An 18,098-nucleotide genomic window follows, 5' to 3' on the forward strand; every position below is an offset into this window, starting at 1 on the left:
AAAAAAAAAAGTATTAAGATCTGTGAAATGGTGAGGATGTAAAGGAAACTGCTTCAATTATCCAGAAAAATTGCATAGGTAAAATATGCCATTTCCCCCAACTAATTAAGTATTGCTATATTTTTAAAATATGTTGAAATTCCTGGATGGTTAGATTATCTTTCCAGGATTCCTTGTATGTTCACATTTTCCTGCTGTATGTCAGGGTTGCTTTATCAGTAACAATGTGCTTTCATATTGAATTGTAGCATGAATCACCAACACAATATAACACAGTGGGCCCTTGACTTAGGAACTCAATTTGTTCCTGAGTGCTGGTTGTAATTCAAGTTGTCAATTGAAGGCTCAAGCTCTTCTGCACGGGATCCCGGTGTCCTTAGAGAGACATCAGCCCAGAATTTCTCAGTTAACTCCATACAAGAAAGGATGTTGTAATGTTCTTTCCAGAACTTCTTACGGGTTAAATCTGTATCTGAGACCACCTGGAAGCACAAGTAGTCATCATTGAGGTCATAATTCAAGACTTTGGTCACAAGTTAAAACTAAACTTCTGGTTAGAACCTAAGTTATTTGTATGCCAGTCCAGGAGTAACTCAAGGATCCACTGTATTTCCTTTCATTAGTTGTAAATCGCACATGTTCTTGATAGAAAAACTGGGAAATATGCACAAATATCAGTTTGAAAAGTGAAAATTACCCATAAAACAAATGATAGCCACTCTGCATATTTTGTGTATTTCCTAGTATCATTTTATTCTTATCAAGGCATTTAAAAAACCCAATGGAGGAAGCAATGAACATAGATGAACACAGGTGATAAGCTTTTATTATTTTACCTTGTCCTATAATTATTTTCTGTCATCAACATTAAAACTGTTACCTGGGTAAAAAGAGAGGGAATTGGAAATGGTCATTTGAGAAACAGAGCTGTGGTTATAGTATAGGATAAACTCGCAAAATTAGTGTTTACTCATCCTATTTATTTTGAAATTTTTTTTTTGCAAATGATCATACCATTTCATGAAAAACTGCAGATCACTTAAAAGACAAAAAGGTCAATTAATGAAAAGAAGGCCAGGAAAATACTGATAAAATGGCAAGACTAGATGGTGAAAAATTCCGAAATTAGAAGAATCTGTCTCCTCTACCATCCTGCAATTATGAGGCACTACAGCCACTTTGGAGAGAAAAAAGATTTTGTTATTCCTGCTACAACTACTTTCTTCTATCATGATTACTAGGAGTGTGCTCCTGTGTAGAAGTGGTTATTGGTAATTCACTTTATTCTCCGTAGTAAGCCAATTTAGCCTTTTCTCTAAATAAATATAGCTTTCTGAAGTCTCTTTGCTTATTACCTTCTTTACTTATAATATTGAACTTTCCGATTTCAGCAACTCTTTCTCTTTTTTTCCCCTTCCTTTTTCTTTTTTAGCATCCAATTAAAAGTTTAGGCTACCAGGGATGTTTGAGTGCACAGCCCTTCCAGATCCGCCACCAGGTGGATGACATTCACACATTCTTGGTCTCTGCAGAATAAGCACCAAATGTGCAAATATAAAGCAAAGTGTCAGCTTCTATAATGGCTTATTTCCTATCTTATTTCTTAGTGTATTGAACCCAAATAACCTGCCTGGCTCATTTTTTTTCTAAAATTAGCTTCTATTTTATTTTCTCAAATAAAAAAGAAAGGAAGAAAATGGAGAAAAAAGACAATAACTTTCAATTATTCATCAGTTGGTCCAAAACTGTAAGAACATACTTTTGTGTATTTATTAATCATGTGTTGTTAAAAGACACCTTATAATGCAAATCCTAGCATTTATATTTCTGTGGTAGAAAGTCCTGGTTGCTTGTGGGTAACTTCTGAATGATCATTTCAGAAGCTCTGCTTTTTTGTGTGTGTTTTGTTTTGTTTTTGTCTTCTTGAGACAGGGTTTCACTCTGTAGCCCAGGCTGGCCTAGAACTTACAACAATCCTCCTGCCTCAGCTTCCCAAGTGCTGGGATTACAGGCATGTGCCACCACACCCGGCTGCTCTGCTGTTGTTACTTAGGAATGAGTTAAACTTCCCCAAAAAGTCTAATTTGAAAGTTCAAATGACTCAGATTACCAGATGTAAGAATGTAACATTGCTCAAACCATTACAGAGGATAAAAAATCGAAACAAAACTCTTTAATGGTTTGATCAATCTTGCATTCTTACATTTGGTAATCTGAGCAACCTTGTTGAAGATAACAATATGTAACACTGTATAACACCCACTTTTTTTTTTTAAACATACATCCATTTATGAAATAGGATAGGAACATTACAAACTTTACACAGTTATGGATAGATTAGTAGGAAAATATCAATGGCTGCTGTAATACGTGGTGGTATCTTCAGAGTGGTTTCTCAGGAAGACAGAGATATGCAAGAGGGACCTATTAAGTAGTTACAGCCTAAGGGTTGTCAAAAATAGCATATTACCTCCTCATCAGTGACTCCTTTCACTGAGGTATGATGGCTGGAAGGAAGGCCAGGATTGAAAAGAAGGACCGAGAGACTTGCACCTGTGTCTAGCAACAGGCTGTTTTCTTGTTCCTCCATAGTCAACAACCACTTTTAATTCCTATCGTTTTGTTCTGAGATCCTGTATCATTTTTATTGTTTTCTCTTTGTTCTGTTTTTGTCTATGTTGTTGGTATTGTGCTATTATTCTTTTTTATTATTTTCATTAAAATAAAAAAAAGATAGTTCAAATTACATTGCAACTCATCAAATTATACTGCTATGCATTGTTTGTTGTTCCTCCACTTCTGGGCCTGCCATTAAACACCACTGGTTGGCCTTCTGGGTCTGCAGCTTTGGGGCTACTCAGCCTCCATAAATACAGGAGGCCATGCCTTGTGATATATCTACCTCCCTCCCCGTAGGTAGAGCAATGTGAGTCTGTGTACCGCCCGCAGTATGGCCATGGAAGGGTTGATTGAAATAAAGTTTATTGGAGTTAAAAGGTCAATGAACTGGGGCAAAATTATCCACTCAGGAACTGGTGTTTAATCCTGACACGCTGTTGCCAAACCCACAGTGTGGACTCCATCTGAAGCAAGCAGGGATCCGAGCAAACAGGTGCGGACGAACCTAGCAGAGTTTGTGTGCAAACTCAAGGCTCCCTTGCCCGCTTTTTCCGACTCCCAGTCCTCGCTCTTGTCAATATTCCCTGTGCATTTTTCAGCTGGTATCTTTATTTTTCTTGAGAGGCAGTGATTTTCAGTCTTTTTTTTTTTTCTTAAATAAATGAGTCATACAACCCCAAGGGAAGATGAACCTTTTGTCCAAGTTGAAGCTTCTGAAAGGAGATACGGTTTCCGTAGGTAGGCGGTAAGTGGGTGAATGGGGCACGATGTGGGTCCTAACTTGAGAGAACCTTCTTAAAAATGGGATCATAGCTGAACATCATAATTTTAGTATTGGTGGGATAAGATACTTGAAACTGAGGTTACACTGGAAAATCTGGGTGGATTTCTTTTGAGATGCCCTGGTCTGGCACAACCTAATGTTTTGGAGGTTTGCCTAAAATGACTGTGTTTATTAATACATTAAGTTTTTTTTCTCTAACTGAAAAATTACACAAAAAACATTTACCTAAAACAGTGTTATATGTTGCCCAAGGACCACTTCGTTGATTTAGTTCATGGAGCTGTGATGAGATAGTAGTAGAAGCTGAGTTGCTTGACTTGATAGAAGTTATTTAACTTCTCTGAACTGACTAAAAGTGCCTGCGTGTCTCTGTTGAACTGGCCACTAGTGTGTTTGTGGCTGTGAACACTCTGACTGGTGAAATAGTGACAGTAACAGCACCCTGCTTCACCACGGTGCTGTTGGGCGGCCACAGGGAGCCATGTATGGAGCACACGAAGCTCAGTGCCAGAGGGGAACAGGGGCAGGGAAGGCTAGGGTCTCCGCTCACTGCCAAGGAGGCCATCTCAGCCCCAACCCTGACAGCCCTGGGTGGTGCCAACCGGGATAAGCACAGATTCTTATCCTCTAAAGAATATGTGGGGACTTCTCTGTTCTTACTTTAGTGGCCTCTCTGAAGCAGATTGAACAGCTCATCTAAGAAGACAATTAAAGGCTCTACCACTTAACTCATGGCTGTTTTTTTTTTTTTTTTTTTTTCTCCAGTACCTGGAATTGAACTCACGACCTTACGCTTGCCAGGCAGGCACTGTGCCGCTGAGCTAAATCCCCAGCTCCAACTCATGGGGCTTTTACATCTGAAAAGATTAATCTGAGGCTTTTACATCTGAAAAGAAGAGAGCAAGTGTTTGGGATCTTAAAAGTACAGTCAGCAGAGAGTATTTGTCTGACTTGGGATCAATATAAGGGCCAAGTAGCTGCTGGTGGTTTTTTAATCACCGATAAATTAAGCTTCCAAAAATGGCAGCTCTCCTCATAATTCAATAAGATGAGATTGCTTTTTCCAAAGACACAATTGGGTCTTTCGGCAAAGGGGTGGAGAAAGCAGCAAGATCTAGAAAATGAATCCTTTTCACTTGATGATATTTAAAATCAGAGGAAGCGCAGGAAGGGCCAACCGACTACAGTGGTGCTCTGGGAAGAACCAATAAAAAGACAGGCACGATCTGGCAAACCCAGCCGGGAGCCCAAGAAAGAATCTTCTTTTTTGGCAGGTCCTTAAATTGGTGAGTTTTAATCAGGGCATAAAACAACAAAGCAATAACCGAGTGTAATATTTATGGTCTTGGGAAACAAGGCTTAGAATTGACTGGTTGGCTGAAGGGACTCACGCACACAGGCGTGATTCGTGGGGCACAGGGACAATAGTTTTAATTCAATGTGGGGAGCTTATTTCCCCTTCGGGGCTGTAAGAAGAATGAGGAGCAAGGTGGAAAATGTCTGGAGCCTTTTCCTGAGTACCGCCGTGTAATTGAGGAAGGTAATTGGACTTCTCCACTGTTGAGTTTAGGCCCATATCCACTAACAAACACCTAAAAAAGACATTCTAGAAACAGAATTTTGGATCAGGACTGAAGCTAGGAAGGCACCCAGCAGAAAAATAGTGAGAAACTTATACAGCTGCGGGATCTGATAGTTTCTGAATTATCTAGGGATTCTTTGACAAAGGAAATGTGTATGTTTAGCCTGCCTGTCTCTTTGTTTTTCTAATCTTGTATGACATGTATGTTTGTTATTTGTTTACTTATAAGAAGGAATGAACATACTCTACTACTAAAAATTCTGCAGGTGTTTTGCATGGGCTGTTGTGTCAATTCTGTATATGTTTCATGCTGGTCATTCTTTTCACTATTATTTATATCTCTAGGTTATAGCTAACATGGTCTGTACTACATGAGGTCAGGGCTGGAGTATCTGAATTTGGGAAATAAGCAAAGGGACTTCTGGGGTTTTTTCAAAGTGATGATGATGGTGTTGATTTTGCTCAAGTTTTTAAAAGTATTATTTGCGGACTGAGGGGGAGATGAAATGCCCACAGTAGGATGACATAAAAAAATGCTTCCAGTGTGAGAAGGACTTGTAGGTCTACTGTCCTCTGAAATGCTGCTGGAATTTGAAGTTCCAGCTTGGTGTCTGGGGCTTCCTTGGGCTCTTGGGCCCATCGCAGACCATGTGCTGACTTTACTACATGCAGGGTTTATCTGGTTCTTTCCCTGGAGGGGCTCTGAGATGTATGGCTGCTTCTGCAGGGCACAAGTAGAGGAATGGTCAGAAGTGGACAACATCTTTTAGTACTTGAAACCAAAGTGACTCTTGTTCTGTGACTAAAAATCATTGAGGATGAGCACTTGAAATAGGAATTGATATAAAAATGTATACCTCATCCCTTCTGCTTGGGGAAAGTAAGTTGGAGATAATGTGAGTTTAAATTAATCTCAACTGTATAACTCAGAATTTTAGAAAATGAGGTGGATGAGTTAGGTGGTGTTTATGTGACAGATGAAGCTAAAAATTAACAACCTAAGAAAATATCAAAGCAGATCTCTTTGTCGCTCACAATTCTCCAGTTGCCTTAGACTTGTGAATCTGCCTCAAGCTGCATGGGGAATAAATTTGACCTGACACCCCTTTCCTTTATTAACATGGCTTAGAAAACACTGAATTATATTGGTTTTTCTCCTGCTGGCTTGGTTCTATAGAAAATACTCTTCTTTCCTTCCTTCTTTCTCTCCACCCTCTCTCCTTTCTTTCCTTTCTGCCTTCCTTTCTCCCCACGTTTCCTATCATATTTTTAGCTAGGAAGATCGAAAAAATATTCCTCTTTTATTTTCTTCTCAGTATCTTATTGACTCATGCAGACAAAACCAGAATGGTGTATGTATTTCTCTTTGACAACCAACCCCAGCTGATGGCTGGTTTTCTTTGTCACTGTGAACATTTCACCTGTAGAGAAGGCAAAGATCTCATTAGCACCAGCTAATAGATAGAGGTGATCCATCAGCAGACTTGGTGGGGTATGTGAGCTTCATATGTGATGCTGTTTCATGTCCTCAGTGCTACTTTGCATGTCAAGGTGCTCTCGTGTTGTTTTTAATGTGTCGTTATATGCCAGATCAATCCAAATCCTTTCACTACAACACAGATTTGATCTGGGATATATTGACGCAGTATTGGTATTACTACAGCTCAATGGACATTGAACATTTGTAGCTCCTGGCACAGGAAAAAGAATCATTGTGAAGAGCTCAGCATAAGCTGTCCAGGTTTATAGGATACTGGGTGAACAAGAAGAGGGGCCAGCTGCACCTCAATCTGTGGCTGACACACTCCCAGGGTGGTGCTGGCCTAAGAGAGGAGCCAGACCTGAGTGTTATACGTGTGGTGCCTTGCAGGGCTGTGAGGCGGTTCCTGCAGAAAAGACTGCACTTCAGCTTCTCTTAGGACTCTGTGAAGGACAAAGGCCCAGGGAAGTAACTCACGGCCTAGCAGGGGCCTGCCTTGAGTCCACAGTAAACACATATTTGTGGAAGGGATAAATGGATGGTTATCACATTTTCACAGATATAAATGATCCGTAAGGAATAAAAATAGAGATCATTAAAATTGCAAAACTAACACATGGTGGTCAACCATTGGAAATGCTTGTATCGTCAGGAGTAGCGTGCTCTGTGGTTAAGAAATAGGGAACTAATTCTAAAGCAGAGAGTAGTGCAGAGTAACTATGTTCTTTTATCTATAGTAAGAATCAATTTTAACTGCTTGGTTATGTATTTTTAGATATATTTTTCTAGACCCTTCTTTTATTTAAAAATGTTTCAGGCCGGGCGTGGTGGTGCATGCCTGTAATCCCAGCACTCAGGAGGCTGAGACAGGAGGATTGTTGTGAGTTTGAGGCCAGCCTGGGCTACAAAGCGAGCTCAAGTTCAGCCTGAACTGCATAGCAAGACCCTGTCTCAAAAAAAAAAAAAAAGTTTCAGCACTCCTTGGTAATCAGTGTTTTCTACTAAATGTCATATAGACACCTTGTGATGTCAACGAAATCTATGAACTCAGTTTTGAAGAGTAGCATTGGATGGAATGGAAAGTGCTGTTGTTCTCAGCTAGGAAGGCAAAGAGGTGGGTGGTAGGGAGAGGCTGAGGTGAGGGGTGATGGACCCCATTTCTGATCCTTGACCAGGCAGCCCATGTGCACAACCATGCCATGCTGCTGGCTTGCTAGGGTTGGGAGGAAAGGAAGTTTATCGCCAAGTTGTTGCCCCCTAACCAAAAGACACAAGCTGAGACATTTCTGGAATTTGTGAGAAGATGGCCACAAAGCCCTTCTCCTGTTGGCTCCTGGTGACTAATCCTTTGAGACATGGCCAACACAGGCAGTCACAACTTCACAAAGACCCATGTCAACTGGCCGTGAACTCCGAATGGTTTACTTGTTTTCTTGCTCATATTTTATCAGGCTTATAACTAGGCACCTTTTACCCCTAGAACTTACATATCTCAGTTCTTGTTGCTCGCCTTTCTTTGACAAACTCCCCCTCCCTGGTTCTTGCAACATCGCTTTCCCTGTTCCTTCAAATTTGCCGGAAGATGGCGCTGTTCCCACCTCCTTCTTCTGGCCGTAACTGATATGACCTCTGTCAGACCTGTTACCAGGTTGGTGGGTTTCTGTGGGATATCAGGTGATTAACTTTATAAAGATCTTATGGTCTCAAATAATTTATTCTTAGAGAGAGATTTTGTGCTGTACATGCCTAGGACAAAGCGTGGTAAGTTTCAGTGGTCAGCATGGGCAGTGGGGAAGCAACTTCAGAGAAGAACACACGCAGAAGTGACCACCACATAGCTCATGCTTTTTGCCATTTCCTGTTTCAAACCAGAGACCATTTAGTGGGCCAAAGGGCAGATGTGTTGCCTATTTTTTTGCAGATAATTTTATGACTTGTTCAGGTTGAGCAGAACTGGATTCTCTTTTTTGACACCGAAACATGCTTCTGTCCTCTTTGGAGGTGACCCTCTGCCTCTCTTGTCTGTATCTGCTGTCAGCTACCTGGTACCTTCTTTCTACCTGCACATGAGCAGCTGGGTCTGTCAGTGCCTGAAGTCATCCCTTAATTTTTAATGTGAAATCATAGAGGAATTTTTAGGTTAATTCCAGTCACTCAAAAGATATTTAAAACTTTTGTACATGGTAAAGAGGAGGAGGCTTTCAGCTTTTTCTGTAATCCAGTGTTATGAGAACAGTTTTAGGAGGGCAATAGAGTCTATTTTATAGCTGAAAGGATTATGTGAACATGAATAACCACATACAATCTCCACCAAGGAGTTTAGAGCTTCACATAGGAACAGAAGTTCAGGACGGATCTTGTGAAGTCATTTATTTTACTCTCCCTTTAGAAAAGGATACTTTTCTTCACTTTCTCATGTCTTCCCTGAAATATCTGGCTCTTACAAAATCTCTTCCAGGGCTGGGCAATATTTCCATGCAACCTACAGCTTCTGTCTTTACATTTAAAGTGACGTTCCTCTACATGCAACACACTTGTAGCACTCCCAGTCACGAATGTGTGATTCTTCAATGCACTCTTATTAAAGCAGAATTTCCCCAAACATGAGCAATAGTATTGTAAAATACTGAGCCAGAAAAGAAAGTTTCCATGGTTACATAATTTGGCAAACTCTGAATATGCTCTAATTCTCTTGGAAGTGATCTTCTCTAGATGTCTCAGTCTCTAGAAGTTGTGTCCAGGTTTGCTATGGTATCTGAAGAGCTAGCATACAACAACAACAATAATAAAGTAGAGCAAAGCAGAACCAAGTACCCGGATGATCAGATGGCCATTGGTTGAGAGCCATTAGTTTTGGTGATAGGATGCATCCCAGAGAACCGGAGGTGTAGAGGTGGGATCCTGAGCCTGGAGAGACACCCAGGGCCATGGCAACCTTGAGACACAGGAAGGACAGGAAGGAAAGAAGCAAAGAAATGACCTCATTTTATTTATACGATGAGGTAATTCAGGTGCTTTCAGTCCCGAAAGAATTCCCTAAGACAGACCTTAAGCAAGTATATTCATGGATACAAGTCACATTTATTATGTTAAGTAGCACAATTAGGGATATTCTGCAGAAACCCACGACAGCCGGTTTTTAACAAAAAATGTATCCATGCGGGTGATGAAATAACGTCATAGCGAGACAACAATAGGGACCTTTTGCTTTTGCTTCTATTTGTTTAATTTCTGTTTTTTTTTTTTATGAATTGAAAGTCATTCTAGGCATGTGTAGGTGCCCGAGGAAGAATTAAGTTAATGAAGCAGGATCCCTAAGTCCCTAGGTGCACCTTAGAGATGTAAGGAGAACATGCTCTTCACTCAAGTGGCTGTTCAAGGAGCCAGGCTGGTCCTTTGAGCGACTGGACCTTGGACAGAGCTTGGAGGTCAAATAGAATTTGCATAGACTGGGAAGAAAGACCAGGCATTCACGCAGGGGAAAATATGTACCTAGTGTGAGCTGGAGATGTTCTTGCAGTGTGGGGGGAAGAGTGAAGGCTTCCCTTCAGCCACACAAGCCCACTGACATGTGGAGTCTCACACTGTGCAGGCCCTGGACACCTCCAGATTCAGGAAGGACAGCTCTTGGTACTGTACCCACATGCGTGCATGCATGCGCACACATGCTAATTTGTCAGATTATATAACTATTCACTTGAGTAAAGAAATGATTGTCTAAAACCAAATAAGACAAGCTTTTGTTGTTTTATATGACTGTGTTATTATTCTTTTCTGACCATTACTTGTATCCTTTCTCGGTCTAAGTCTAGGGACACGTTATACCTCTTGTCCTATCTCATAGTCCTGGGGTTATAGATGTTCAAAAACTACCTGGATTGATGCAAATGCGTACATTTGTCAGTGCAGGACTCTAAGAAAAATTGTCACACAATTACTGCGTCTTCATGAATGGGCAAGTTTGGGGAAAATGCGGGCCCTTGTGTGTGAAAACCAGAGCAGGCCATGCCCTTTAGAATGTACTGTCAGATTCATTATCTGGTTGCTGCCATAGGAAGGGAGAGTGAAGGGTAAGAACGATGATGCCAGTTTTACAGAAGAACTGGTTGTGGATCACAGGGCGTAAGTAACCTGGTCAGCCAGAGGCTTCTCTGGCCACTGTCTATTGCTGCTGGGGAGAAGGATACGGCGTGACTATTGGCTACATCAATGTGCTGAGACTGTGTGTAGAAGCAGGAGGCAGCTCAGCCGAGTGGTTGCTATCTGTGGAGTCTCTGTGGACTGTGAACTGGCAGGGCTGAGGGGAGTTTAAATCTGCCTCCTTAGGAGAGGTTGACATTTTTTTTTTTTTTTTCCGGTTTCTGGAATCGAACTCACTACCTTGCCCTTGCCAGGCAGTCGCTGTGCCTCTGAGCTAAATCCCTAGCTCGACATCTTTAGCTCAGTGGCACAGTGCCTGCCTGACATCTTTTGATAGCGGGGGCTTGCTGTGTCACTGACTGTGAGGGCAATTCTGTGCTCCACTTGCAGGCTGATGGATTATGCTTCCAGCTGCTTCCCAGAGAGCTGAACACTGACCTCTAGTGGTTCAATGAGAAACGTCTGCATTACTATTTTCTTTCAAAGTAGATGAGAACAATTGCCTGTTTTTTTTGTTTTTGTCTTGTTTCTTTTTGTTCCTGTTATTTTGAGGCAAGGTCTTACTAGGCAGTTCAGGCTGGCTTTGAACTCACTATGTAGCCCACGCTGGCTTTGAACTTGTGGTGATCCTCCTGCCTCAATCTCCTGAGCGCTGGGATTGCAGGGGTTTGCCACCACACTAGACTCAAGAACAATCATTTTAAAGGAAGTTGTGACATCGGCACCAGGAACAATTCTAAGTTTCACTGAGAGGGCTACCGGGTGACTTTTCTTTGTGCACAGTGTGTATCAGACTTTTTGTAAACCTCCACATAAAAATTCACAAGAAATTGTACAAAGATCTGTGCATTTTGGGAGTTCCTCATTGCTCCAGAGTTTATCCTGGATTTGAAGGGATGATGGTGGGAAATAAGTTACTTTCTGCTTTAAAGAACTCTGCAATCACATCTTCTTGTGGGTGAAACTTGTATGCTCCAACCAAGACCGAATTCTTTTCTAGATGGTCCAAGATGTCAGGATAACCGTGACTAGGGAGCTCTTTGCTTTGCTTAGAAACACAAACAAGTCCCTTTGAACTTGCTGCTATGTTTTCCTCTTAGCAAAAATCTAAAGCTCACTGAACATACACAGTGAACAGAGATGCTATTTGGGACACTTTGGGTAATTCAAAAGATTCTCTTATTTGATAAATTAAAAAATATAAAACATGCCTGCCCTCCATCCTATATCTTTTCCTGGTTCAGACCTTTATAAAAATTGCTAAGAAATAGCACCATGGATGGTTTGACCTTCAACCTCAGGGAGGTGTGGCGGACTCAGAGGGAAGCGAGAGACAGCAGGCGAGAGTGAACAGGTTTCAAGAGCTGCAAACAGAATCATCAAGCATTGATGTATTGGGATCACTGAAGACCATTGCCAGACTTCTCACCAGTTATTGGAGACTCATGCAGGGCTCTGGAAGCTTGCTTTGCATTTTACAGCAAGGGGCATGGTGATGAGGCGAGTCAGGCTGACTTCTTCGGGTCTGTTGAGAACTGTCCACTTGCTTTACAGAGCCCTGGCGGTTTGTGAATGACATGGCGTTGAACCACACTGCCCCGCCCCAAAACGAGCACCTGCCAGGCTACCTTCAGGATGAAGATCCTTTCGTTTCCAAACTTTCCTGGGAAGCTGATTTAGTGGCTGGCTTTTACCTAACAATAATTGGTAAGCTTTCTTAATTCTGCTTTTAGAAAATTCACAACCCACTGTGACGCTGACTTTGTAAAAACAATCTCAGCACATATGTAGGATTTTAGTGGAGGCGAGGAGTAGGAATGGGGGTGGCATGATGGAATTCAATGACTATTTCATAGAAATGACTTGATTGTTGTCATTATTAGAGATAAATATTCCACTGACAATCCCAAGAAATTTATAGCGAAATTATTTATCTCAAGATTGCATTTTAGTTTGGTTACTTTGTTAGTAGGTTTACCTTCTGAATATCAAACATGATGATAATGATATATTATTTAAACAGTGCTTTTACTTTTTAATAAATACTCTTGATGCAATAATCAGATCTTAGAGTAAAGATGGACCTTGGAGTCATGTAGTTCATCTTCATTCTCCAGCTCAATGCAGCAGGGATGGCAGATACTTCATATACCTCATCTGAAAGCAAACTTCCTACCACATGAGCAGCTAAGGTGTTTCAAAGGGAGTTGAAAAAATGTATTGGTGATCAGTGGAAGTGAGCTTAGGCCCAAGGATTCTGTGATCCATCCACACAGCAAAGCATCTGCCTCCAGATTGTGTGGTTTAAGCCATAGCCCCGGGTAGCCTCTGTGGATATCACCCGTTTACTTCCAAAAACTTGTGCCATCATGAAAATACATACCGCTACTGAAATTTTAGTGCCAGAAAAAAATCATGAGCAGCTATTTCATTAATCATTTTGAAAAATTGAATACATGTTCAACCTACAATATTTTGGATAGGTTAGATTAAATTAAATTTGAGGTTATTAAAATTAGTGCATGTATATATTTCTACCTTGCTTAGTGTAGCCATCAGGAAGATTTAAAATACACACGTGGCCAATTTTACTGGTTTACATTTTGTTTCTGTTGGACAGCACTAACATTGAGTAAGGTTTATTCACAATATTTAAAATTGTTATCTTAGATCGTGGTGACCAATGGGCAAGTGGGTTGTGTCTCTAGGTTTATCTGCCTGCAGTCTTTTTGGATGGTGGGTCTGGGTCAAGCTTGCTCTCTCGCTCTCTCCCTCTTTCTCTCCCCTTTTGCTCTTCTTCCCTTCCTCCCTCCTTGTTCCTTCCCTCCGTTTTTCTCTTCTTTTCCTCTCTCATCTATTTATTCCTGGCAAAAAATGTCATTTAATTCCTGAAAGCAGAAAAATCTGACTAGAAAATTTTGAGACTCCTCTATGGTCAGTGCTTGAGACAAAAGGGTCTAAGAGACTCAATCTGAAACTCCACATCAAAGTGTTCCCTGGGTCCTGAACATCATTTGTATTGAGTTAGCACTTTACCGATTTAAACGCCACTTCATGTACATGAACCCCCATGTCCTCCCAAACACAAATATGTACCAAGAACCCACTCATTGCCACTGTAAGGGAGCGGTGACTCTGGACACTGTTGGCACACTCTCCAGGAGGATGATCTGATAGTAAAATTAACAATGCTTTTTTTTTTTTTTTTCAAAATAAAATGTAGGTACTTTTAGTGATCAGAAAAGGCATTTGAATGGAACTGATCCCATTCTATTGCAAGGAATGAATTAAAAGTAGCATCTCTAATCAGTCAGATCTCTCCAGACAGTACAACAGAGAGAGGTACACAATCCATTTCTCATTTTAGCAAGGATTGGATGGGGACAGACAGCCAGGATGGGCAGGCTGGGAAATTAGGGGAGTTTCCTGATTGATGCACATAGAGCTGGAAGGGAAATTGCCACCATACTAAGATGACCATGCTGGGGTGGGAGGCTAGAAAATCCGGCCCCAGGTGAATCCCCAAATGCATGGAGTGGCAGGTGGATTGGGGTTCTAGGTGAAGACAAACCTATCACAGAAGAATCCTTTAGCATGAGCTCCTTTGGAGGGTGGGCTCATCTCAGACCCAGGCCTGGCTCTCTCTTTAAGTGGATTTTGTGGATGTGTTCAGATTCTTCTTAAGGAGTCAGAGTGAAATGAACAACATTTTTGATGATCTTTGTTGAATACTAGAAGATTTAGGGAAACCAAACACTGAAAATAGAAGTCTGTATTTGGAAGGCAGAAGAAATAAATTAGAGACCCATTTCTACCAGTCTTTTGCATAAATATCTAGCTTATTAACTACCTATATGAGGGTTTTTGTATTCGTAAAATGATCCAGGATTTTGATCAGCTAAAACTGTCCACCACATACTCTTTATCTCCTTAATCTTATTTTCCATTAGCTACCATTAACAATAAATTCACTTCTCCTTAACACTCATTTGCAGATAAGGTTACCTGTGGAAATACTTTACATGCATCTAAAAGAGAGTGTACTATTTTTTGATCATGCTTTGGGCACTGGGTGAAACTCTAGGAAGTAGAGTTAGTACAGAAAATTTAAGGAAGGAAAAAATAATTAAACAAATATTCTCCAAAGAGATGCAGAGAGGCAAAGGGTGTGTAAATGAGACCTGTGTATTGAATGCATATGCATACTCACTGTATTGATCTCTTGGTATACAACGTAGGTGCAATTTGTTTTACTAGTTTTCAAGCTGTTATTTTCACACTTTACTTCCCTAGAATACCTTGCTAGATGGTTCCCTTTAATAAGACCTAAGGGTCATTGTAGTTGGTTTGCTCCAGGACTCTACAATCTCGTCCATTTTTCTCCTCTTCTGCTTTAAAAGAGCTAAAGAGGTTTTAACAGACCATTAAGCAGCATGGCTTCTCAAGAGCTAGCTGTGACCAGCGCCTGGCGGTTTCACACCATCGGTCGAGACACACATTTCTTTCCTTGCCCCTCAAATGAATTGTGGTGGAGAAATTAAAATAGAAATTAACATAGAAAATATGGGTGTCTCCTGTTAATACTCTCCTTATTCCTTACTACCAAAGGCAGCTGTACCAGATTCTCATTTATACACAGCTACTCTATGAAGCAAGAATTCCTGAGGAAATCTACTCTACATGTTAAGCTATGGAAGTAGGTGTATTCTTTTCTTAAATACAGTCAGCAGGGATTGGGTCTTTTTGGATTTAAACTGGGTTTGTAAGAACTTTTGAACAGTTTCATTGTAATGCCAAAACCAATTCGTCATTAATGGAAGGATGTGAACGTGGGAGCACGCTGTTGATAGGCGCGGTGGGTGGAGGGTCACTTTCTCTCCCCTTGGTGGGAGGGGAATCAGCATTGTGACCCACTTGCCCTTGATACCTTGGCCAGTAGCAGCTGAAAGGTGTCCTATCTGCCAGACTCCCTGCATCTATCTGCCCTGGGACCTCTCTAGGAGGTGACTGTTCCCAGAAGGGGGTCTTGTCAGCCTCTTCTGGCCCCTGGTGCTCCTTCAGGAGCCCACCGTGGTACCGCAGTCACCTTTGGTGATAGGTTTCAGCTTCAGAACTTATTAAGAGCCAGGGGCTGACCCTGCGCTCCAGAGGGAGGGAGTTATATAAAGCCAATAGCCTGTAACATGGATGAGGAAAGTACTTACTTCACCCTGGGGCTGGTTCAAGAACTGACCATTGGGATTCCCATCCCCTTCAGAGCCTAACTGGGAAGGTAACGGCTCTTTTTTCTGGGTAAGTTCAGTTGTATGATCCCTGAATCCTGTCCACAACTCATGCTTTTTATTTCATTTTCTTAATAAAAATCTCTTAGATTTTTATTTAGAGTCCTCTCATTACCCTCTAAATCTATGGTGTCCATGTTTTTTAAAAAATTGAGAAGTGTTTCATGTCCAAATGAATTCTAAATCCTCCTTTTAACAGTGGGAATCTTATTTTTCTTTGTAGGGATTCTGTCCACATTTGGAAATGGATATGTCCTTTATATGTCTTCTAGACGAAAGAAGAAATTAAGACCTGCTGAAATAATGACCATTAATTTAGCTGTCTGTGATCTGGGGATTTCAGGTAACGCAATCCTGCTATTTCCTCTACTTCGCTTTAAACCGTTCCCTGTTCTATATCTGTCACTAGCTCAGAAATCACCCCCAGTCCCCATCCATTGGTGCTCTTCCTTTAAAAAATCCTATTTACACTGTTTGTGGTTTGTTAGTGAATGTTGTCTGGCTAGAGAGATTGCTCACTCATTTAACATTTATTGAGTAATTTCTATGTGCTAGAGACATCAGATCCTGAGGATACAATTTACAGTAATATACGATGTCTTGCACTTCTCAAAGTTCAGAAATCAGAAACATACAGGCACACTCTGAGCTGACTGTGTTAAATCCCATTCCAAATTTCCGCCCTCATGTAATTCTGGCTGAGATGAATGCTACCTGGATGGGACCCTGAAGGTATATGACAGCAAAGACAATTGAGAGGTGACTATAAAACAGGGAAAAGCTGCCTGGATCAAGGCACATTTAACTGTGGTTCTGAGACTGACTGTAAGTATAGGAAGCTTCTGGTTTCATGCTGCTGAAAGTTGGTTGCATGACAAAATCAGCTGGGGAATTTAAACACAATTCTCTTGCCTGGATTCCACACCCAGGAATTGTATTTAAGTAATTGCATCAGGATATTTAAAAATTGACTCTCCAGTTAAGCTGATGTGTGGATAAAATCAAGGACCACTGGTTTCTTTCCTGAGTCTTCTGCTTCTCTGAAAACCTAACAAAAGAAGAGCTAGAATGAAATTTCTACGTAACTATAATTCATTAAGAAGTAGGGATGGTTTTGGATAAACCACATCTCATCACCGATATAAAATTCCAAGATTGCCCAGCTCTGATCTTTGGATTCCAACACCCATCCAGCTTGCAGTGTTATGTGGTGAGAGATGGAAAATGTGTGAGCAGCCTTCAGCGACATCTCTTCCTGCCAGCAGATTTTTATCTAAAGCCTCCTTTTGGAAGTGGAGTTTTTGGGCTGCTGCTTGACCATTAATTTACAAAGCAAGGCTCAGTAGCAAACCTGTGTGTTGAAGTTACTGCCTCACAGTGTAGGTGTGTTGCTGTCTTTCCAGAGGTGGCCTGGTCTTGATTATTTGGGAAGTCTTCCCATGGAAGGACAAGAGCGGGCACCACGGGCTGGTTTCATTAAATGCAAAGCGCCTGCGGCAGACCCCTTTCTGTGGAAGAGTCAGGATGAGCCCAGGGGCTTCCCAGGGTGGCACAGTGGCTGCCACCTGAGCCGTGACCACACGATGGCGGTGCTGTGCTGTGACAGGAATGGTGGTTTTCTCTGCCGCCCCAAAAGGTTCTTTCCATGGTCCTGGACATAAAAGGCCTGGACGAGATGGGTTATTTCCATCACATCGTCACGTGAAGAACACCGGCTTACTGCTTAGAATTACACTCGTTGCGAATAAAAATGTCTTTAATTGGTCTGATACGCTGAAAATGCCCCCAGCCAAGCAAGTCTGCTCTGAAATTGCACAAACCACCTCATTTCCTCTGCTGAGTCTTTGGAGCAACTCATCAGAAACCATTCTCTTGCACTTCATAGCGTTTTCTGATTAGCTTAGATCATTCTGAGCATCTATAACAACTCTCTCTTCCCATAACCCTTAGGATTTTTGTATTTTTTCCTTGCTCAACTGTACTCTGTTATAAACATCTTGGAGAAGCCCACTCCAGAGACCCTGGTACTGCATCTCCATGACCATTCGGGGATGTCCAAATACCTAGGGCCAGCAACTAATTAGAGTAACCTGAGGTGTTCACAAAAAGAAACTATACTGATGCCTGAGCTCATCTAGATGAATTAAATTAGCATATTGAAGGAGTGGGTAGAGCCTGAACATTGATATTCACATGATTTTATTTTATTTT

The 18,098-nt window shown here is 41.3% G+C and overlaps 1 protein-coding gene across 1 annotated transcript in view; it reads left to right on the top strand.

The window, feature by feature from the left end:
* The first annotated feature begins 12,182 nt into the window (after nt 1-12,182).
* Nucleotides 12,183-18,098, top strand: part of Opn5 (opsin 5) — a 25,866-nt gene continuing 19,950 nt past the window's right edge. Inside the window, exons 1-2 of the mRNA XM_005389879.2 lie at nt 12,183-12,312; nt 16,111-16,230. Of these exons, the coding sequence (XP_005389936.1) occupies nt 12,183-12,312; nt 16,111-16,230 (250 nt within the window). The remainder of the gene's footprint in view (nt 12,313-16,110; nt 16,231-18,098) is intronic.

This window comes from Chinchilla lanigera, unplaced genomic scaffold (assembly GCF_000276665.1).
Source record: "Chinchilla lanigera isolate Chin_1 unplaced genomic scaffold, ChiLan1.0 scaffold00036, whole genome shotgun sequence".
NCBI lineage: Eukaryota > Metazoa > Chordata > Mammalia > Rodentia > Chinchillidae > Chinchilla > Chinchilla lanigera.